Source organism: Camelus ferus, chromosome 14 (genome assembly GCF_009834535.1).
Source record: "Camelus ferus isolate YT-003-E chromosome 14, BCGSAC_Cfer_1.0, whole genome shotgun sequence".
NCBI classification, from domain to species: Eukaryota; Metazoa; Chordata; class Mammalia; order Artiodactyla; family Camelidae; genus Camelus; species Camelus ferus.
In genome coordinates this window covers 16,218,424-16,241,584 of record NC_045709.1, presented here as the reverse complement: position 1 = coordinate 16,241,584, position 23,161 = coordinate 16,218,424, and the positions used below count along the sequence as shown (strand labels likewise).

The 23,161-nt window shown below is 36.3% G+C and overlaps 1 protein-coding gene across 2 annotated transcripts in view; it reads left to right on the top strand.

Annotated features, from left to right (window-relative positions):
* Positions 1 to 21,275, top strand: part of RFC3 (replication factor C subunit 3) — a 29,676-nt gene extending 8,401 nt beyond the window's left edge. The window contains exons 5-11 of one of the 2 annotated variants that reach the window (XR_004325706.1): positions 1,408 to 1,589; positions 2,587 to 2,723; positions 2,813 to 2,911; positions 6,838 to 6,907; positions 8,084 to 8,348; positions 19,171 to 19,330; positions 21,193 to 21,275. Coding sequence is in view for 1 of the 2 variants with exons in the window: in XM_006194613.2 (XP_006194675.1) it covers positions 1,408 to 1,589; positions 2,587 to 2,723; positions 2,813 to 2,911; positions 6,838 to 6,907; positions 8,084 to 8,275 (680 nt within the window). In the remaining variant the exon portion in view is untranslated. Of the gene's footprint in view, positions 1 to 1,407; positions 1,590 to 2,586; positions 2,724 to 2,812; positions 2,912 to 6,837; positions 6,908 to 8,083; positions 8,373 to 19,170; positions 19,331 to 21,192 lie in introns of those variants that run through there. The other variant, XM_006194613.2, reaches the window with a different exon arrangement.
* Positions 21,276 to 23,161: the final 1,886 nt, after the last annotated feature.

Here is a 23,161-nt window from a genome sequence, read left to right as displayed (position 1 = left end):
AATTTTTATGAGACTGACACTTAAATTGTAAGCAGCGGGTATAAGAGAAAAACGTAGTGGGTAGTGTAAATTCCATCCATTTAGCAAATTTATTAACCTCTTGTTCTGTGCTGTGCACTATGCTATATATATGTATATTTTTTCGATATGAAAGTGGACAAGAGAGACATGATCTCTGTGCTTGTGGGAGTTTATAGTCTAACAGAATTGAATTTTAGTAGAAAAAACTATTTGTGCCACCCATTTGTTATTTTAGAACTAGATGAGTGATGAAAAAACACTTAATTTAAAATAAGAAATTGAATGATTTAAAAATAACGGTTCTTAGAACCAGAGTAGTATGTTCATTATTAAATATTTAGCTAAACAAAAGATTATTAAAATCAGCTATAATCCCACCATCCAGACACAGTTACTGTTAACATTTCCAGTATTATTTATGTGCATATATATACATACATTTTTACAAGAGATTTTTTGATAAATATGCCAATATATAATGCTTTTGATATATTTTGTCAAATTATTCTTTGGAAAGAGGATTCAGACTTGTGCTACCACCAGCAGTGTTGAGGAGTGCCGGTTTTTCCCTAACATTTATCAATAGTGGATAATTATTTTTAATCCTTGTAGGTTTGAGTGGAGAAAGTAAATTGTGCCTTTTCTTTAGTGAATGTGATAATTTTATCTTTTGCTCATTGTTCATTTTACTGTTTTGTGAATTATCTGTGCATATTCTGGCCTATTTATTAACTTTCCTCAGTCTAATATGTCAAAGTAAATTAAAAAGAAATTTTTTTTTTCAAATACTCTTTTACATCCATGAATGTGGTTTTATGATTTTTCTTCCTGGTTCTTAGTATTATATTACTGAATCTTCTAATGAAACTGCTTTTACATTTTCGGAGTAAACCTCATTTGGTTGTTATGTACTAATTTTTAAAATAATGCTGCTATTTTCTGTATACCAATGATTATTTTTGTATCATTTTGTTTGGTGCTTATCCTTGTCAGATTTTGGGATTAATCTCCTTGTCTTTATTTTTCCTATTTTGTTCAATTTGGGTTCTATTTCCAGAACTTCTTCTTATTGTGCAGCGTTATCTTGGAAGGGAGCTTCATTTTGTTTTTTTCAGTCTACTGTTCTGTCAGACCTTGTTGCAACAAGGTTCCTTAGCTCTCGTCCATGAATTAAGTCCTGTGAGTGCCATTCTCAAATTGGCTAGTGATACTGCCAGGGTGCTCTTGTGGGTGTTTTGGGGTTCTCATGTCCTAAAGGCTGTCCCTTTTCCAAAGGGAAAAGTAGCATATTGGGCTTATTATTTAGGCTTTCAATCTGAATAATGAGGAGGAAGAGAAAGAGATAGATTATCAGGTTAAAGTTTGTTTTTTTCCTCCTTGACTCAGTGGTGTTACTGACGGAGGTTGACAAACTCACTAAAGATGCCCAACATGCCTTGCGCAGAACCATGGAAAAGTATATGTCCACCTGCAGATTGATCTTGTGCTGCAATTCTACATCCAAAGTGATACCACCTATTCGTAGTAGGTGCCTGGCAGTTCGTGTGCCTGCTCCCAGCATTGAAGATGTAAGTTGTTAAACTTTTCAGAAACAATTTAGTTCAGGTTCCATGAGTACTGTATGTACATCCCTGTCATGTTTGTTTTTGTGAAAACATAGTGAACTGTATCAGTAATTCAGGAACAGCTAAGGCCTGGATGCTAACCATTAGTAAATGTACAAACAAATATATATCATAGTGAATACCGGATACCAGTATATAGAAAGTGTTCTTCTCTTTAAATCATCTTTGACTTTAAACAAGTAGGTATTAGGGATTTTACTTAACTAGCTAAGGGCTAGTTATTTTGTGGCTTCTACCTTAATTGGCTTTGGAGGAGACTTGAGTATTCAGGAAATAGATTTTGCAAGAAGATGACTTGGGAATATCTAGTTCCTAGTTAGGTGACCAAAGTTATTCTTAAACAAGATTTTTTTCCTTTATCATTCTTAATAGCTATCTATAAAAATTCACATTTCTCACAATAAGCAATTTTTCTGCTGTTAATACATTTGGGGCAATTTTATGCAAAGTAGGGATAACGTGTAACATTTTGTTAGTTGCAAAGTGGTAAAGTGACTTCATTATAAGTTTCACTTGTAAAAATTTGGGGAGTGATACAGTTAAAGTGTTTATAAAGTAGCAAGACCACCAGGCTATACCACTCCCATGGGCATCATTCACATCTTAGTGCATGAGTTGTGTACAGTTCAGCTTGTGGGCTGTACTTGGCAGCCCTAGTGTCTTTGCCACCAACCTGGGACCCTTTGTTTCCAACTTGCTGCTGCCTTGAGAGGGCTGGCAGGCTTGGAGTTGGAACCAGATCTTCCTCCAGTTGTACATCTAGCTCCTGCCTCTTCTTGACAGCTAGACTGGACCCCTGGTTTCCTGCTGAAGGAGCAGTGGTTAGGTAGAGTAGTGATGAAAAAAAAAAGTGGAGAGGGGTCTAGGAAGATACCAACAGAAATTGTCTCAGTATGCTGTTTGACAGATTGCCCATATTTGTTAATTGTTCTATTTGTAGATTTGCCATGTGTTATCTACTGTGTGTAAGAAGGAAGGTCTGAATCTTCCTTCACAGCTGGCTCGTAGACTTGCAGAGAAGTCCTGCAGAAATCTCAGAAAAGCCCTGCTTATGTGTGAAGCCTGCAGAGTGCAACAGTGAGTAAGAAGGGGCAGTTACCCCAGGAAATGTTTTGGGATGTAAGCCTACTTTTCATTTACTTTATTGTGTTCTCTTTGTTATGTAGATATCCTTTTACTGAAGATCAAGAAATCCCTGAAACAGATTGGGAGGTGTATCTGAGGGAGACTGCCAATGCTATTGTCAGTCAGCAGACTCCACAAAGGTAACCACGGTGAAAGATCACCATAGAAGTTTGATCATTGAGATGGTACAGATACTAAGCTTTAGATTAGCTGTTTTATACTAACACCATTCCATTTAGAATTATAATTTAATCTAAATTTAAGTACTATACTTTTAAAGAAAAGGTAGGATTTAATTTTAGACATTTAGTAGTTCAGAATAGTTGGTGTGTGATATCACAGCTTTTATTAAGCTATTGTCATGTAAATGTGGAACTTTTAAATAAATTAAAACAAATTTTGGAAGTTTTAATTTTTTTACCCAGAATCTTGGAAGATTTAATATTAATACGTAACATGATGTATATCTAGCTTTCTAATATTGAAAGTAACAGTGTGTAACTTTGTGATTGATATGTCATTGCGAGAAAGACACTAGGCTGTGAATCAGGCTTCTCGTTCTTCTCCTGCTGTAAATTAGCAAGTATCCTTGAGCTGGTAACTTCATCTTAGAGCTTCAGCTTTTTCATTTGTATGTTGCAGATACTGTTATTACCCTGCCAAGGATACTTGTACCTTGATTATAAGAGCAGAAGAGATTGTGTGATGATGGTTTGAGAGCTAGAAGACCCTGTGCTCATGTGTGATGATAGGCTCTGTTGAGAACAGTGTTGTGTACATGCTGTCAGTGTTAAGGAAGTGTTCTGTGCATACTTGCTGTGCAGTTGTTTCTGTTTACTTCTTGGGTCTCTTATTCAGTAGTGGACTGTACTGAAAATACTTTGACCACTGCTTATTTGATTTCTTATGACAACTTTGACTGAGAAGGGCAATCAGCTCTTCTCCAAAAATCAAGAGTGACAGTCTTAAAGCTCACTGCCTTTGGGAATCCTGGTGAAAGCCCCTTAGGCTCACTGAGACAGTCTCTACTCTTTTTTGCCTGTCAGAAATGAGAAACCACCTTTGGACTTTACAGAAGGTCGTCGGTTATTTTAGGAAACAGACTAGACTGAGTGCAACCATTGAAACGTAAGCTTCTCTGGTTTACATGAAAATAATTGTGGGAGAAATATACAATGTTTCTCCTCTTGTGTGATACATATGATAAGTTCTTATTTTTAAGAGATTCTTCAAAGGAAATTGTAACATGTCTACTTTGGATACCATATAGATTAGTGGAGGTGAATAGTCATAGATAATGGTACTTGACATTTCATCAGGGTTTGAGTTGAATTCCTGTAATTCAGTTATGTCAGTTGAAGAAATTAATAGTTTTCGAAAAGTGCCAAATGTAAGTGGTTTCTTTAGAAAAGAAACCTTGAGTCTAGGAAAAAGTGTGCGTTCCATTTTGTAATACATTATCAAGAAGTAAAGAAGTCTCAGGCTTTAAAGAAATAAAATTCAAACGAAGCATGTTTTAGGAGCCTTTTACTTTCATAAAGTATTTCTACACTCACTGAAGATGACTTTCTTGTTTCTGTTCTGATTTTAAAGAAGAAAAGTTTGTGGTAGCAGTCCACTTGCCTATTCTTCAGAAATATAGGTACAGATGTTGCAATACTTGACTATTACTAGGTGTATTTTTTAAGACTTTAGTTGATTATTGCTTTACTTAATTCTTCTAGTCACTGCTGCCCTTTCCTCCAGTTTCCAGCAGGTTTTTACAGCTTCTGAATGAGCTTGTTGAAGAAGAGGTGCTGCCGTTCCCTATGTAGAGTAACAGTTTTAGGAGTTGATTTGTTACACTGTATATAAAAAAATTTCTCTCAATTCCAGAAAGCCTTGGAGCTGTGCAGAAATACTGGGATGGCTGGTGTCATTCTGAACATTGGTCCACATAGTACCAAATGACTACTTCTGATTTTTGACTCCTTAGTCTTGCTGTAATATTTATAGTCTTGATTCTTGTTTGGTATATCTTAGAAGTCATGATTTTCTAATTTGAATAGCAGCTAATATTTAGTGAGCAATTATGTTGATTTTTACACTGTGTTATTTCATTCAATTCATATAACAGTACTATGAGGAAAGTATTATTACCATCTTTATTTTGTAGATTAGAAAGCTGATATTTTGGGATATTGTTGCCTTTTCAGGGACATTCAGTTAGTAAGAGGCAGAGACAGTTCTAAAATACCATGTTTCTCTGACAGAAGACTTTGTAGTCTTTGTCATTTGCAACCCCCAAGAAATAATGACACAGACATAGTAAATGTAGAATATATTCATTTTTTGGAAACTAAATCATATTAGAAATGAACTCAGACTAAGCTGAGAAGCATGTGAACATGCATGAAATACGCACAGTGTTGTTACAGCATAGTTTTATAGGTAAATATATTGTGAATCAACTTCTCAGAAATAAGCTATATGCATAATTATTAAAATAATTTCATACCATCTGTCATTTGTGTCTATTTTTATGCTTTAATAATCAGGTTTTATTTTTAGGAATAGACGACCGTGTCCAAGAGGGATCAGGGTCCTTGGAGTTAGACTTAATTAAAATGTTGCTTCAACTGCATGAGTGGTGTTGGAAGCTTAACCTCTCTGAACTTCAGGCCCTTTTCAGTAAAAGAGAGTGGTGTTGTGAGGAATAAATAGTGTACTGCAGTGAGCAGCATACAGGTAAAAGATTAAATAAATGCTTTGGCAGGCATTGGGAATGTATGGACTTTGAAGTAAGACAGATCTGTGCTTAAATCATGGCTCTGCTATGGTCAGCTTTATCAGGCTACTTAAACCACCTGAGCCTTAATTTTTTCATCTGAAAAAAGGAGATAATGCCTCCTCAAAGCTGTTGTGAGGACTGAGTTAAATTATTATTAAGTGTCTTGCACATAGCAGGTGCTCAAAAAATGCTAGTCTTTTTTTTTCCCCCCACTTTATTTAGTTTTGTTGTGGCTCAGCTTCATACTCCTGTGGTCTCAGGAAGAGGGTCTGAGCTTCTACTTTTAAGAAATTAATGAATCACTTCCTTGATTGATCTGAAATATAGAACATCTGTGATATTTTAGTAAAGATTCAGAACAGTATTTTCCCTTTAGAGTAGGTAAGTATATACAGGAAGATAAAGGTTCTTGTTTTATGTGTATTTATAACTTGTCATTTTTTTCTTGCTATTTTAAAATGTCACATATCTATTTCCCTCCTTTACCATCTTTCTGCCTGAAAGTGTTTCTGAAGAGGCTAGAATTAAGGACTCAAAGAGCCCTCCAACAATGTTCATATTCACTTGGCCAGCCTGGTTTGTGCCTGCCTGTACTGCCCCTTCTACGACAAGAGAGCTTTTCTCTGCCATAATTGTTTTTTAACTTTGCATCTGAGACAATAACATTACATTATATATCATGCTTATATTCCCTTTTCTCACTTGTGTAATTGACTAGTGATTGTTTAATCCTTTTCTTGACCATTTTCTAGATGTCCTAGGTATCATCTATCTGGAGAACAAAATAAACATTACTTGCTGTATCATTAAAGCATATTAATATTTGTGGTGTGGGGCAGAGGGCATAGCTCAAGTGGTGTAGCGCATGCTTAGCATGCACAAGGTCCTGGGTTCAATCCCTAGTACCTCCTCTTAAAAAAAATAAGTAAACCTAATTACCTCCTCCCCACAAAAAAAACGAATAAAAAAATACAGTAATAAAATTTGTGCTGTGAATAGGCTCAACCCTCACTATTCATGAAGTCTTAATTTTTATCTGGTATTTTCATGGTATTTTGGTGTAACTAATAATCCTAAATATAGTATTGTCTAACTTTAAAAGAATTCTGAAATTTTTCTTTTAGAAAAATGAACTGAAATTAGGAAAAGCTTCTGTATGTGTATCTTAAGTATGATAAGTCACTTAAGAAAATGTCTGTATTGGATTATTTAATTCATAAAGTAAGATAGCACAGTAGGTACATGGAAAATATCATCTCTTATTTTCATCACAAAGTATTATTTTGTCTTATATAGGCTCCTTGAAGTTCGTGGAAGACTCTATGAGCTTCTAACTCATTGTATTCCTCCTGAAATAATAATGAAGGTAACCTGATTTCAAATCTTGAACTGTTCATTACCATAAAATTTGGACTTCGAGTGGTCTAAGGGCTTTTGCTGTATTAGGAAACATTTTACCTTTTTCTGTCCAGCTTAGTTCAGAAAGTATTTATTGAGCTTCTTTGGTGTGTCAGGCACCATTAGGGGTGTGTTGAAGGAGATGGGGAGGGAGGGCCTGCCCTCAGAGAAGTTATATTTTAGTGGGGAGAAATGGGAAACAAGAAGCAAGAGGATTTCGGAATGTTCTAAGTGCTACAAAGAAAGTAGCTTGGTGAAATCGTAACAGTGGAGGGAAGGGCTGTGGAAGGTCAGTGATGGCTTCTGTGAGGAAGTTATGTTTAAATTGAGAATTGAAGGATTTAAAGAAGGGAACCGTGTAAGTAGCCAGGGAACAAGTATTTCAGACAGCAAGGCTCAGTGCACCTAGAGTGATGTTGTAAGGCATAGCTTTAAGGTCTGGTCTAAACCTAATCAGCTCCCTAGCCAGGTAGATTGATTGTTAGATGTTAGGGAATACAGGATTTTTTGCTTGTTTATATTTCTTAAATTTGCATGTTAATACTTAAATAAAAAAATTCAAATGATACCAAATATACAAAGAAAAAAGTGAAGGTCCATCCTTCCATTTCTACAAGTCCTCTGTTCTAGTCATATAAAAATAAGCCCTTTGTGTGTGTGTGTGTGTGTGTGTGTGTGTGTGTGTGTGTGTGTGTGTGTAGTTTCACAGAACTTCAGTGTCCTGGACTGTTTTTTTAAATACAGCAATGTGACATGGGTTTTGTTTCATGACAGTACAGATTTCATGGTATGGCTTTATCAGCTTTTTGAAAAATATGACGCCTATTGGTTGAACTTAATGTTGTTTACAGATTATTATAATTAATTATGCTACAGTAAGCATCTTTGTACTTATATCTTTGCACCCTTGTACATTAAATGCTTGGAGTTTGGAATTTGATAGATAACTACCACATTTTTAAATTTTAAAGAGGGATATACTGGGTGCAGTCTACTGGTCCATATAAAAGAATTAAAAGATTTCAAAAATTAGAAAGAAACATTTAACTTAAGTTTTACTTCCTTTTTGAATGAGAGAAATAAAGCTTGTTCAGCTAAGTTTTATAAGTGATTACTTTTTTAATTACTAGTTATCTTTCTTTAGGGCCTTCTTTCAGAACTTTTGCATAATTGTGATGGACAGCTGAAAGGGGAAGTGGCCCAAATGGCAGCTTACTATGAACATCGTCTACAACTGGGTAGCAAAGCCATTTATCACTTGGAAGCATTTGTGGCCAAATTTATGGCACTTTATAAGAAGTTCATGGAGGATGGATTGGAAGGCATGATATTCTGACATCTATCAGTAATTCTTCCTAATATTTCTCAGTATCAGCATTTACATTCAGTTTATATTGGAAGAGCTGCAGGTAAAATAAAATAACTCTACTTGATTATGTCTTGTTTGTGCTTTTTTGTAATAATTCCTCCGAATTATTAATCATTTTTCTCTGAGTTAAATAATTGTACCTGAACTATTGAAGTGTGTTGAAAGGACACAGCTAGAAACTTTACAGTCTGGGAACACTATTTTAAGTTACTTTAAAAATTTCTTACTCATATATGCAATACTGAGCCTCTTGTTTCTATCCACTCTCTTACCTGCTGGAGGAACTTTATACGTAAAAATGCAAAAATTGTTTTCTATCCTCCAGATGACCATTGTTGGCCACAGGTACATAAATTTTTACTTGGTAGGTCATTACCTTTAATCATATTTTCCCTCAGCCAAAATTTATTTTTGCAGGAAATATAAGGAATTAATTTTGAAACATAATAGCATGGGTATAGAGAAAATTACAGGTACCATTGCCATTGAAACTTCAGAAATTCAACTTTTATTTCAATGATTCAGATTTGTTGTTAGGTTGGCTACTAAGAAATAAGTACGTTTTCGTTAAGTTTTCACTTGAGACGCCTGAGGAATGTGCATTATGTAGTTCTGAAGCAAAGGTATATTACCATAGAAATTACTCTTTGAACAAGTGTACTATTGTGTCATTGGTCCTGTCCTTTGGAACATTTTTTATTCAGAAATTTGGCTCATGGAACAAAGAGTTTGACCAAAATTCTGTGACAGGTTCTGAGCAATTTTTGAAATTTTGGGCAGTGGAAGCAGGACTCAAAAACAGTTAAAACCAATAAGGCAAAAAAAAAAAGAAGTTTTACGTTTGAATAATTTAAATTTCCTGTATAAGAATAATGGGGAGACCTGCTCTTGCATGAGAGCCAATGCTCTAGAGAATGTAGACTTAGGGTCAGTAGGTTAGAGAGAGACATTTTAGTTCCCTATGAAGAACTTTCTAACAGCAGCTATCTTTTAATGGTGTGAGAAGCTTGAGTGGTCCTTATAAACAGCAAATGTTCAGGTGGAGAATTGATGAAGAATGAACTGCTTACTATATGCTAGGCGTTGCACTGGGTACATGCGTTATTTCATTATGACCTTAACCACTCTGAAGTACATAATGTTTCAGATCTATAAATAAGAAGCTAGAGATTTATGGAAATAAAGTGTAATTTATACAATAAAACATACCCAATTTATGTCTGCAGTTTGATATTTGACAAATGTATTGAATGTAACCATCATCCCAATCATGACACAGAATTCCTTCACTGAAAAGTTCCTTCCATATCTTTTTGCAGTCAGTCCACTTCTACTCTGACCCAAGTGACCATTGTTCTGCTTTCTGTCATTATAGATTAGTTTTGCCGATTCAAGAATTTAAATAGAGTCAAATACTGTATAGTCTTTGGTTAAGTCTTCATTCTCTCAGAATTATAATTGAGATTCATCCATATTGTTGCATAGTTAACTAATTTCTTTGTTTTTTATTGATTAGTATATGTTTATATACACTTTTACAACCCATTGATTTATTGATGAACCTTTGGGTTTCCAGGATTTATTTATTCTGAATAAAATTGCTCTGAGTATTTCTGATTAAGTCTTTTTATGGATGAATGTTTTCATTTCTCTCAGGTAAATACATAGGCATGGAATGACTAGACATAAGATAGGTGTCAGTTTAGCTTTTAAGAAGTTGCTAATTTCCCAAAGTGATTGTAGCATTTTATGTTCCTACCAGCAATATATGATAGCATTTTATGTTCCTACCAGCAATATATTAGAGTTCTAGTTGTTTCTAAACACTTGGTTTAACTAATTTTCTATATTATCTGTTTTATATTTTATTGATTTCCTTTTTTATCTCTATTAATCCTATCCTTCTACTTTTGATTTAGTTTGCTCTTATTTTTCCAGTCTTAAGATGGAAATTTAGATAATTGATTTTAGACCATTCTTTTATAATATCATTTAAAATTACAAATTTTACCCTGATCTAAATTCCTCTTAAAAATTTTGATATCTTGTGTTTTCATTTCCATTTAGCTCAAACTGTTTTTTCAGTTTCACTTGAAATTTTTTTTTCTTTGACCAAAAGATTACTTGGAAATGTGTTAATTTCCAAGTAATTGAAAATTTCCAGATATATTTTAAAATCTTCTCTACCCTTGTTAATTTTCTATCATTTACTAAGAGGAGTATTGAAATCTCTAACTATTTTTTATGGATTTGTCTAATTCAGTTCGTTTGGATTTTACTTCATGCATTTGGAAGCTTGTTATTAAATGCATACATTTTTAGGATTGTTACATCTTCCTGATTAGTTGTCCCCTTCATGAAATGCACCTCTTTATTTGGTAATATCCTGGTAATATTTCTTGCTCTAAATCTGCTTTATCTTGTATTAGTATCGCCACTCTGTCTTTTTTTGAACAATTTGGCCAGAGAGTGAGCTCAGACATCTTAAAGTTGAGACTTTGTAAGTCTGCTGAGCTATATCTGGGTTCAGGAATACCTTCAAGATTGCAACCAGTCCTCAGTATCCCTTGGTTTTCACTTTTCCAGTTTAGCAGTCAGTCAGGCATGTGTCAGTCAAAAGCTTATCTTAGCCACTCTGTGGCTTTTACTTCCAGGTTCTCTCAGTTCAGTAACTGATTGGTTTCTCAATGGCCATGAACTGAACTTGCAACCTTGGTTTAGCAAAGCTATGGATTTTCCTTGTTCCCAACTATTAATTCAGTCCACTACTCTGTCTGCAACCAACTTTCAACTTATAAAGCTACAGTTTTTACTGACGAGGTGGTAGGTGCATGATAATAGTACCAGGTATAGAAAGTCATAGAGTTGCTGCCATTTTTATCCAAAGCTAATTAGTTTTCCAACAATAAACACTTCAAATTTGTTGTCTGATTTTGATCAATTTTCAGTGTCCTGATTGATTGGTTTTTGACAGTTTTGTCCACTTTTATACTTTTCTGCAGGGGGAAGTCAATCTCCTCCTGTTACAATTGGTAGAAGTAGCCCTCCACTAACTCAGTTTTTCGTTGCTTTTTTTGTAAATCCAAATTTCAATCTGATAATCATTTTCGCTTACTTTGAAAATCAGTTTTTAGCTTTTCTTTCGGGCAGATCTACTGGTGAATTCTCTCAAGGTTTTTGTTTTTGTTTTGTGTTTTTGTGTTTTTTTTTTTTAGCTTAAAATGTCTATTTTGCATTCTTTTTTGAAAAGCATTTTTAATGGATATAAAATTATAGTTAGACAATTTTGTTCTTTCTGTGTCTTAAAACTATTGTTTTGTGTTTTGGTTTGCACTGTTTCTGAAGAGAGATCTGGATTGTAATTTTTTTTCCTATGTGTTTTTTTGTTTGTTTTATTTTACTTCCTGTGGCTACATTTAAGATTTGCAGCTTCTCTTTATGACCAATTTCCAGCAGTTTAAAATGTGTCTTAGCGTGATTTTTATTTGTGTTCATCCTGCTTTATACTGTTTTACATTTGCTTCAATTCTTGGATTTGTGAGTTTATGTATTTTATCAAATTTGGGAAAAATTATTCGTTTTCTTCAAGTATTTTTCTGCCTCCTTCTCTGAGACTCTGGTTATATCTCTGTTTGACTTCATGATAGTGCCCCATAAGTCAAGGGTTTCTGCCTTTCCACCCCCTCCCCCTTAGGCTTTTTATTACTGTCCTTTAGTTTCAGAAGTTTGTTTCCTTCAAATTCACTTATCTTTTGCACAGTCTAACCTGCTTTTAAGACCATTCAGTGAAATCTTTTTTTTAAAAACTGTTGAACTTTATTTTGACAGGTAGTTATTTGATTAGCAGATTGATCCTTTTCATGCTTGTTTTTCACCTTTTTTTAGGGTGGGCCTAGAGTAGTCTTTATCTCTAGTTGAGCTTTACAACTGAGGTGTGATCTTTGTGGTGTCTGTTGAATGCCCCAGGGATCATTGAGGTGTCTACATCCAGAGTCACCAGAACTCATTGTCTTCTAGCCCTGTGTGAGCTCTCGTGATTGTCCAGCTTAGTTTCCAGATCTTTCCCCAATAGTTTAGTCATTTCTTTTTTCCTTGCCTGGCTTCGTGGAGTCATATTCAGTGTATATGCAGCTTAATAATCAAAGATGCAAGGCCACCCTTATTAGATTTCTCTCGCACTTTTTCTGTATAAACTCTCCTCTTTGCAGATCTCTGTCATGCATATTCAGCCACCTCAGTCTCTTTGAATTCTGCTCCTTCTCCACAACTCATTGTTATCACAGTTGTCTGCTTAGATTTGCCCTTCCTACCCTGCAGTCTGGAAAGTGCCTCTAGGCAGAAAAATCTCTAAAATCTCTAATTTTAGAGATTAGCCCCTTGGTTTCTTTTCTCTGATGCATCACAATCTTGCACTGCTTTCTCCGGTTTGTGTTGCTTTATTTTGTCTAGTCATCTAGTTGTTTACAATGGGAGGGCAAGTTTTGTATCAGTTACTCTTTTATAACTGGTGGTGAAAGTTTTAAAGTTAGGATTTTAACTGAAGGCCTTGCCTCCTGGGTGTGAATCACTATTTTACATGGTTGTGCAATGTACACACACACACACACAAACCTTGCTGTGGTTTTTACTAAAGTGCCGTTTTGTACTTTTGAGTTATAGAAGAACTGAGTGATAGGATTTTAAATGTTCCAAATTGTAGCACGGCAAATCATGAAACACATTCCTTAAAAATTAAAAAAATCAACCCTTGGCGGCAATTTTCCTTGTAGTTAGGTCTCAAGAAAAACATAATCATTTCATATTTTTCAAATTGATGAACTAAATTTTACTAGCTATTTGCTCCTAGTTTCTTATATATAATTCCAGTGGAAATTTGGAACATACTATAAGATGTTTTCTATCAGTTTGATCATGGTGTGTAAGACTTAACAGTAAATTACTTCTCTCTCAGTGAAGGAAAATGGTCCCTACAAACCTTAACTCATGTCTAAATTACAGCCTATTGCTGGTTACAGACACGATATGGTACCTATGGGGCTTGACACTTTCTGTGCCTGTTGGAGCTCATTTGATGAGCTGATTGCTTACTGAAGTTACCGTCTCTTAAATAGCAGCATAAGAAACTTTAGCAACTTCATGAAGTGCAGCTGTGCAAAATAATCACTAGCAGTAGGCATGGAAAGAACTTCACAGCCTTTCCAGAATAACATTAAGGACCTTCATGTGAGGCACTGTGTTAGGTTCTTTGCAGGCATTCTCTCATTTAATTCTTCTAACAATCTCTGAGTTAGGCATTATTATCCTATTTGTAGATGAAGAAACTGGATGCAGACAGCTCAGCACAGACTCCCCTCTAATACATTCGTAGCCACCAACCAAGAATTAGGCCCTCAATACTGCTCAGCAAACTCAGGTTTCTCTGATCAGATCTTCACAATGCCTCTTTCAAGACTTCATTTAGAGCAGGTAACATTACCTCCTTATCAGCCAGCTACCAAAACCAAATATGAATGCATCCTGTATTACTATATGTTCATTTGTGTCTATCCTGTGTACTCTGTGTACATTTGTACTTTCTCTTGCTACAACAGAGAATCTTCTCATCTGTTTTTAAACCTGTGCCTTGGATTTCATCAGCTTAAGCCTGTCTCTGAAAAACTTTACAACGTCCTTTGTCCCTTTCTTGTCTTTTTAGTCCCTCTCTCAAAACTGGATTCTTGCTCTGGTTTTGATTTTCCTGGTATCTTATTAAAGTTTCTAACATAGAAAAAACTAAAAAAAAAAAAATGACAAACATTCATACGAGTATTTTTCTTTAATTGAAGTATAGTCAGTTACAATGTGTCAGTTTCTGGTGTACAGCATAATGTCCATATATTTGTTTTCATTCTTTTTCATTAAATGTTATTACAAGATACTGAATATAGTTCTCTGTGCTGTACAGAAGAGATCATACCAGTATTTCACAGTGAACATTTAACTGCATTTGCTTTATCACATATCTATCCCTCCATCCTTCAGTCATCTTAGGTTTTTGCTGCATTTCAAAGTAAGTTACAGGTATCAGTACATTTTCTCCCAAGCTTGTTAGCATGTACATCATTAGCCAGTTTAATAAGCCAAGAAAAATACGTAACAGGCATAAGGAAACAAAAGAGTGGAGGAAAATTCTTTTTGGAATGTTTGGAATTCATATGGAATTATTTACTTTTAAAACCCCAAACAATTCCTTTAACAAATAAGTGAATTCAACAAGCTCACAAGATATAAATTTAATATACAGAAATCAATTGTATTTTTATATAGTAGAAGTCAATTATTGAAAAATAAAGTTTAAATAATCAATTCAATTTAAATATATCAAAAATCCTAACGTAAGTTTAATAAATGATGTTCAAGACCTGTATGTTGAAAATAAACATTGTTAAAAGAAATTAAAGAAGATGTATAAATGGAATGATATATCTTGGATAAACTGAGTGTAATATAGGTATCTGCTGTCTTTACACAAAGGTTAGGTAAAATGATTTTTGAATTGTTTAAAGTAGTCAGCTTTGTTCATGTCATCTAAGGGAAAAATTTATTCTTAAAATTTTCCCACCCCCTACCTCCTGCTTTCAAAATTGGATTCTTTAGTTGATAATACAGAGCATATAAACAGTGCATATTTTTGTGTAAGGCTATTTTTAAGCCATTACATATATGCTCCAAGCACTTACTCCTACTGAAGTTGGGTCATTGGGAAATTAGTTGGCAGGGAATAATCTGGCCTGCAATCTTACGGGAAATCAATTTCCAGATATTTAAATAACAGATCTAACTATGAATATAGTCCTCAGATTGTGGAGTTGAATACTGAACTCTAATATTGACTTTCTGATATCAAATTTTATGAAAATGAATTAACATTGCTATTGTGAAACAGTGATATTCCATGAATGGGATTTATTAAATTGCAGTGCAATATGGTGCTAAAAACTAAATATGAGAATATTATACTATCAGAATGGTACAAATATCTTGAGAACAGTTGCTCTTCTATAAAAAACAAGTAAGCAAAGAATTTAACCTTGTTTGAAAGTGTTGTTAACTGGAAGTAATTATTCCTCATTCCTGATGTTTCCATCCTGTGAAGTGAGATCTATTAATGTAATTCGGGGTCTCTCTCCATCCTTTATTCATCCAGCTACTGGAGAGATTAAGTGTCTTATTTGATTGTCAACTTTGGGAATGATAAATCAACCTGCTCAACTTAGCTCCAGCTTTCTTCCTGTTTGGAATAAGCCTGTGTATCCTAAGCTGTAAATCTTAACTAATGAGGCTTCCTACATTCAGGGAGGTCTGTCCACGAGAGCGTTGCCCCTACCCCAAGCCCAAGCACAGGCTGTGTTCTGCAGACTGCCCTCTATCAGGAATGGGGGATGTTTTGGCCTCCTACTTTTTTGTTTGTTGTACTTCTCAACTTGTTTTAAGCTGAGTATAGATTAAGGGGGCTGTTCATTGGGGAGGGGCTCTCAGAGATCCCCAGATTTTTTTTTTTTTAACCAGGAACACTAAGAAATAAAAAGAAAAGAAAAATTTGAAGAGAAGATTTTTGCGCACCTGGGGCCCACGCTGTGGGTCTTAGACTTTAGTTTGGGGAAGAAACCTTACTGGTTTATAGAGGCTTATTTTAGGCCAAATGTGTTTTTACACTTTTGTACTTAGCTTCGAACTTCTGTAGCCTGAGAAAGAAACTTTAGCTGTCATGACGTATTTTGAGGTTGGCAGGTGACTATAATTTATGCCTTATGCAACTTATGTGAGAAAATAAGACACAACCCTCTGCTGTGTTGGGTGCTTCAGGTAGACTGCTTTAGCTTACTGCACAGGCCTCGCTTTTCCTCAATTGAGACGAAGATTCCATTGTGCAGAAGAGTTTTACAACTGCTTTACACATTGGTGATTAGAAGAATATTTGCCGCTTTTAAACAAGACAGATGAATTCTGTATGTCAGCAGAACACTAGAGATGCGCTAGCTTTATACAGTTAGTACCAAGCCTGGTTAGGTAACCTAGATAGGAAATTCTAGGTTCTATTCTTCTATCAGGATCAAGGAGGGCGCTATGCAGGGACTGACTAGCCTGGATTTCATGTGACATGTCCTGTGACTTTTAAGATTTCAATGTCCTATCATAGAATCTCAAATTCGCTCTGCCTTTGTTAATATCATAAGTTGTAACCCCAACTTGATACCTGAGACCCAAATTGTGGGCTTCACCCTTATTCTTGTGTTAGATTTAATGAACAAGTAAGAGATGTGAGCCCTTATTAGAAAGAAAATGCCATCCTCTTAAGATAGAAAATGAACTGAATGACATTATTACAAACCCAAAGGTAGAAGGAAACAAAAGTACTCTGTGCCTGAAACTGTTGGCCTCTAGTAAACCCATTTGCTTAGGAAAACAAGAAGAAACTACAGTGGTTTGAAAAGGGTACTTCAGCTTTACTGTCAAACTCAGAAGCAGTGAAAGATTAAAAAAAAGTAAAGAAATGCAGGCCAATTAAGCTGGAGGAAGATATTTTTAAAATTTATTTATTTTAATAAAGAGTAAAGAGGGAAATGGCATTCTAAAGATGAGGTTAGACCAGTGTAAAAGGAGGAAAAGAAGTATGCAGATTCCAACTGCTCTGAAAAAAGGAAAGATATTTTTGCTAGTAGATCAGAAATGGTGACTGGGACCCAAACAAACCTAACAGAGCAAACTTGAGTGATTCCTCCAAGAAAGGCCACATCACTGAAGGATGACTTCCAAAAGATACATGTCCTTACCTGGAGTTGTTGGAGAACCATTCCTTAAAGAGTGGGACAGCTATACCAAGTGGTTATAAAAAGCTGGGGCAGAATTGAGGGAGGAAATCCTTGTAAAATATTCAAAGCATTTTTCAGGTGAATTTCCATGTGATCCAATCATTGCATTTGAAGAAACAGGCATTGCCTTTGCCCTGAGGAAACTTACTGACCTTAGTCAATACATTTATGAAATGAGTGAGGATCCTAAAAGAAAGCAAAGATGTGATGAAATCTAGACGTGACAATCAGAGAACAAGTCCAGGCTTTGATTAAATATTGTCTGATGGAAGATTATCTCTGCAGGGGATTATCCATTCTCATCCAGAGTAAAGTAGATGAAATTTGAATGAGGAACCCAGAACTTGTTGATTTCCTTTTTTATTGCTGTTGTTGTTGGCATTATTATTAGTATTATAAATCTGGAGTAGTTATAAAAATACCTGTCTGGGTCAGAAAGCATAGATGTAAATGGAAGGGGGGTTTTCAGATCCAGTAAGTGGCATTAGCTCCCATGCAAATTAGAGAAGGAAACTGGCCACTTTAAGAAGTCAATTAAATTGTTAAGAAGCTTGAATAGCCTTCCTGAAAGGAGTAGGGAAATAGCAGAGGGAAATTCAACACCAGTGCTCTGTCCCAGTACTTCAGAAAAAGATGTGGCTGAACAAAAAAGCTACTCAGACCCTGGGGCATTTAAAACTGGCTTCCCCAGGGGCACACGCTTCAGAAGCATCAAAAGCACTTCGTGCAGGAATCTGTTGAAGATAGGGTTTACAGCCAAAACATTTTGGGAATGAGGGGGAACTCTTCCCTAGGGGATGAGTTTCACTGCCCAAGCAATCCCAGAACCAGAGGTAGTGAGACAGCCAGGGTGGCACAGGACGAAAAATGCCTCTTTCTGAGAGATGGTGCAGTTGTGTCACTAGATAGAGCCTGTCCTCAGGGCAGCATGAGGGGCCCAAGGCCTAATGGGCGAATGGAATTAAGAGATCCTGGGTATGCTGGATGGTGAAGAAAAGCACCTGATGTGAGCCCCCATGACTGGAGTTGCCCCTATTACAGTTGTCTAAATTTGCAAGGAGACAAAAATGCCTCACATGACACTCTGGGTGAGGATGCAGGCAGCATAGATGGATTTTATTTTCTCACAAAAATATAAATGTAATTGAAAGTGCTAAATGTGTAGTCTCAAAATAACTTCATGTTGGGAGAATTTTCCTGGTTTGGCTTAAGGGAGCAGATCATGAAATCTAGACAGTTGATCTTGAATGACAGACTTCTTGCTGAGATTGAACAGAAGAATATTTTCCTTTTCTCTTTGGTATCATCAGATTTCTCTTGGGTCTTGGTAGCCCCGGGTTCTGAGAGTGTAATTTTGGCTTATACTAATTGATCTAAGGGCAGGAGAATGGCTTTCTATGTTAGGTGGATCTGGGAAAAGCCTGTGATAATTCTCTCTGTTCTGTTAACTCTTTGAATTGTTTAGAAGTGCGGCTCATGAAGGACTAGGCATTGAATTACTTTGACTTCTGGGCCTTTGGAAGCTCCAAAGCCATTCCCGAGAGAGACTATTGCAGTTGCTGATGGGACCCCACTCCACTCAGGCAGAAAATCTCTCTAGCCAATCCTGAGAATAGCAAGTCAGGGGATGATTTTGTTTTGTAATTGAACTTTGCACTTTGAACTTTAACATTCAGGAATTTGATTTCAGACTTTAGTTCCCTTAGATTTCAATGTCTTTGAATTCCAACTTGTAAAAGAATTTAGTCTTTGAACTTTAATTTCCTTCTTGGAATTTAATAATAGAAGGGAAATCGTGTTCAAATCTGAAGTATCTCTTTATAGGCATTTTATTATTGAAGTATCTTTAAGATAGCATTCAATCTCTGAGGAACCTCTGTCATGCTACATTGGACAGCATGCATGGACATAATTTTGGGCAGAAAATAGAATAGGGGATACATTTTCAACTTTTGGTATGGAGTGGATTCAAAGTTGATATATTGAATGTGTGCATCTGACCCATTGCAGATTCTTGTGGGGACGACTTTTAGGCTACCTGCCACTAGACCCAGGAGGAAACTCAAAAGAGCAGAGACTGGTAGTGTGGTCTCATGAAAATTCTCCCGAGCAGACCGCCACAACTCTTGCTGATCATAGGCTCTGATGGAAGGAATTTACACATACTGAGGTATGGGGAAGTGATTTATACATAATTTGACTTGACCTTTACACTAACTAAAACAGCCTGTTTTATGGCCTGTCAAACATAACATTGTACGTCTGCTGTAACCATTAAGGAAAAGAGTATTGCTCATTGTCCATTTGTTGCAAAGGATTAAGTCACAATGCATGGCAATCGCCCCACCAACAGTGTGTCCTGAGGGGAATTCAGGATGAGAAAAACAGAATGAAGCATTCTGTGCTTGGGATATATCAAGGAAGAATTTCAGTGACCACAGATACTTATATTGTCCTATACAGAGGAAGATACTAAAACCACTACCTTGAGATATCTGTTTTTTGTGATTAACAGTGATTTTTTACTAAGATATATGCTTGTATATTTCCCAGCCCCCAAAATCCATATATAAATTGGATCCTCTCCTACCTCTTCAGATCAGTGCCCCCAGAGCTACTAGGAGGCTGAGTCCTCCTCAGTTGGGCTTGAATAAAGCTCTATTCTTATTTTAGATTTTTAATTGATTGTGTTCACAGCTCATGCTTAAGCCCAGTGAGTTAAGAGAATCAAAAGCTGGGGAATGCGCCTCTTACCTATTCCTGATTCTTTGTTCTTGTGAAAGGAGCTCAGTTAGTTACGGCTCTGGGCTTCCCTTTGTCCCATCAATCTCCCTGCTTCTAAGGAGACTCTTAGCCCATTTCAGAGGAATAACAGGGCATGCTCAGCTCAGCTCCTCTCTTTCCCCTCTTGGAAATGAACATGCATGTTCCTTCATTATTCCATATGGGGAGTCCTACCCTGGTCCAGTGCATCCAGGCCTAGGGTAAGTCTGCCCAATTCTGGACTTCATTGTTAGTCCCAAGATAAAAGCCAAGTCTCCCAAATTGATCTTTATCAGATATAAACATGATGTTTCGGCTTCATCTTTTCTCTTCTGTTTTGACTCCTGATGTAAACTTTGGTTCTTTTTGCTCTGTTAATATCGAGTTGATTACTTTTTCAGAGTCCTTAATTTCCTAGTCTGAAGTGTAAGTCAGTTCAACAAATAGTTATTCAGCACCTACTATATATTACTGTGCTGGGCACTAGGAATACAGAAATAAACAGTATCATGTTAGATGGTGACTGCTTATTTAAATGTTTAAGTATAATATTAGAAGAAAATATATATTATAAAGAAAGCACAAAGGAGAAAGTGATCAGTCGGCCTGGTGGTTTGGAGTTTAGGAAGCTCTCATGGAGAAAGATTTTGAGGAAAATGGCTAAGCAAGGGAAGCATATTTTTGACAGAACAGTACATAATAAACACATGGGTTTATGATGGACATGTATCAGGATACTAAAAATATTTGATAATTTCTAAACATGATTTCTGTGTTAGGAAGTCAGGATGAGGAGGGAGAAGGAACTGGATTATGACTTCAGGAAGCCTAAACTTTGACATTATCTTATCAAGAGGAAGAGCCATTGAACAGCCTTAACCCAGAGAGTGATATGATCAGGTTTACACAATGAAGCAGTTGGACCAGATGACTTCTACATTTTTTTTTTTTTTTTTTTTTTAGCTTTACCAGTAGATGATTTATGTCCTGGGCCTTACTATAGATGTAGAACACTTACTTCTCAGCTATCTTAAATCAGCTCCTTACCACACTGTACTAGGATTAGGTAGGATTAGATTTTGCTGCATGTAACAGAAAACCCATAATAAATAATACCAGTGGATTAAACATGACAGAAGTTTATCTCTCTCATGTAAAAGGAATTTGGCAGACTAGTCTGGTAGCTTTACAAAGTTGTGGGTAACCAGAATCCTTCCTACTCTTTATTCTGCAAACCCTAGAGTATGAACTTTGTCCTTATGTTTCAAGATGACACCTGGAGATCTGGACATCATGGTCATGTTCTAGGATGACAGCAGAAAGAAGGAAACTTCAAAGAAGATTTCCTAGAGGTACCTCCTATACTTTTACTTCTCAGTGGCTCGAATTTATTTCTGTTGGTCACATCTGAGGTTGGAGAAAAGCTGGGTGTATGACTGCACTGAGTAAAATCCTTTTTTAAAAATTTTAAATCAGAAAAAGTGGGACATGAAAACTGGGATAGACAATTAGCTGTCTCTGTTCCAGTCATGGAAGAACGAGGTATCCATTTACATATGTAAGTAGAAATACAAGTGGTAAGCTATCAAACATGGAGAAAGTGTTATTTCAGAATTAATTTTTCTGATTCTAGCTCTTAGTCCACTTTCTTCTTGAAACTACAGCGTCACAGCATCTGAATTTGAAACTCTATTTATTATACATCCTCAGATGCTGAATGCATGCTCAGCCATGTGTGGCCATGTCATCCTTCTCTCTGACTCCTGGCACTTTGGATAAGCTGTTTTCTTTCTCTGGGGTATTTTCCCTCCCTTTTGTCTACTAATTCTGTGGGGTTCTCTGCCACTGTTGTTTTGCTTGCTAAAGTAGGTTAACCTCTCCCTTGTCACAGTAGTTTGTTGTAATAACTTCTTCACTGTCAGTCTTCCTAGTTGGAAGTCAGTGAAGACAGGGAGCAGCTACATCTGTTTTGTTCTCTTCTCTAACCTTAATGTCTAGAAAAGTGCCTAGAAAATAATAGGTGCTCAACAAATTTGTTGAAGGAATAAATGGACAAAAAGGTAAATGACTGAACACAGCTGAAAAGTGATTCAAATTATCATTGCTGTGAAACTATAAAGTATGATATGGGTTATGCAGAATTGGCAAATTTGGGTGTGCAAAATGTAATCATTTTTGACAAATGAAATTAATATCAGTAATAGGCCCCTTATTCTACTTAGACATTTAATCTCAGCCAATTCATGGTAGACCTAGTCAAGTTATGGTTTTCTCAGTCAATTCAGGTCCCCCTCCCCGCAACCGTGCATTCAGGATTCCCCTTCGGAGACCGCATCTCAATTGTGGGGAAGTTTCATTACCTCAAGGCATGTATAAGAGAGTGCACTTGGGATGTTGTCTGCTCAGGCCTGCATCTGGCGAGATGCATCATTCTGCCGGTTACCTGGGCTCTGTAACTGTCCCAGTTTGGTGTCAGCTGAGTATTGGGATTCCCACTGGTCTGTCTCCAGTTACTGTTCTCCACTGGCACACCCTTTGGCCACTGGGGTGTCCCAACCCAGGGTATGTGGTGAATGTGCAAGCTCTCTTTTAATGACACCTTTTGCCTCTCAAGGAGGCACAGGCAAAATTATGCTCTGTGGAGCTTTCTCAGATGCCTCCATGTAGACATCCTCATGCTGCTCTCTCTAGCCACTGTCACTGTGCTAGAGTGATCCAGGGACCCCTTTAAGGCTTACCTTTTGCCTAGTCTCTAGTGGAAGTAGAGCACTGGTCTCCTCTATACTCAGATTCTGAAACCCATCTGGGATTCTTTGCTCCTCACCCTGTCCCAATTGTTTTGGCCTTGGTGATGATGGTCAGAGGGCAGGATCTGTTTTCAGAGACCTACACCATCTGACTCCATGGCTCCCCCTCATATCTCACACTCTCTCTTCCTTGTAAATTTTTATCCCTTTTAAACTACTTTGGCTAATTTCACATGCTTTCAAGTTTGTTGTTTATGATATAAATGAAATTCCACAAATACATCATGATTTTATTTGATACTCAAAAGTCAGGCTTTTGAGACTCAAAAATAACTTTTTACTTTGTCTTTGCTGCATGTTTCAAAAGTCTGCTTTAAAACTTGGAAGCTGAGCATGAACCCTTTTCACTTGCCCTCTCATCCTTTCACTGAGACAAAGCCTGCACACCTAAAAGAGAGAGTCATGGAGCAAAACAAGAATTTTGAGGAAAA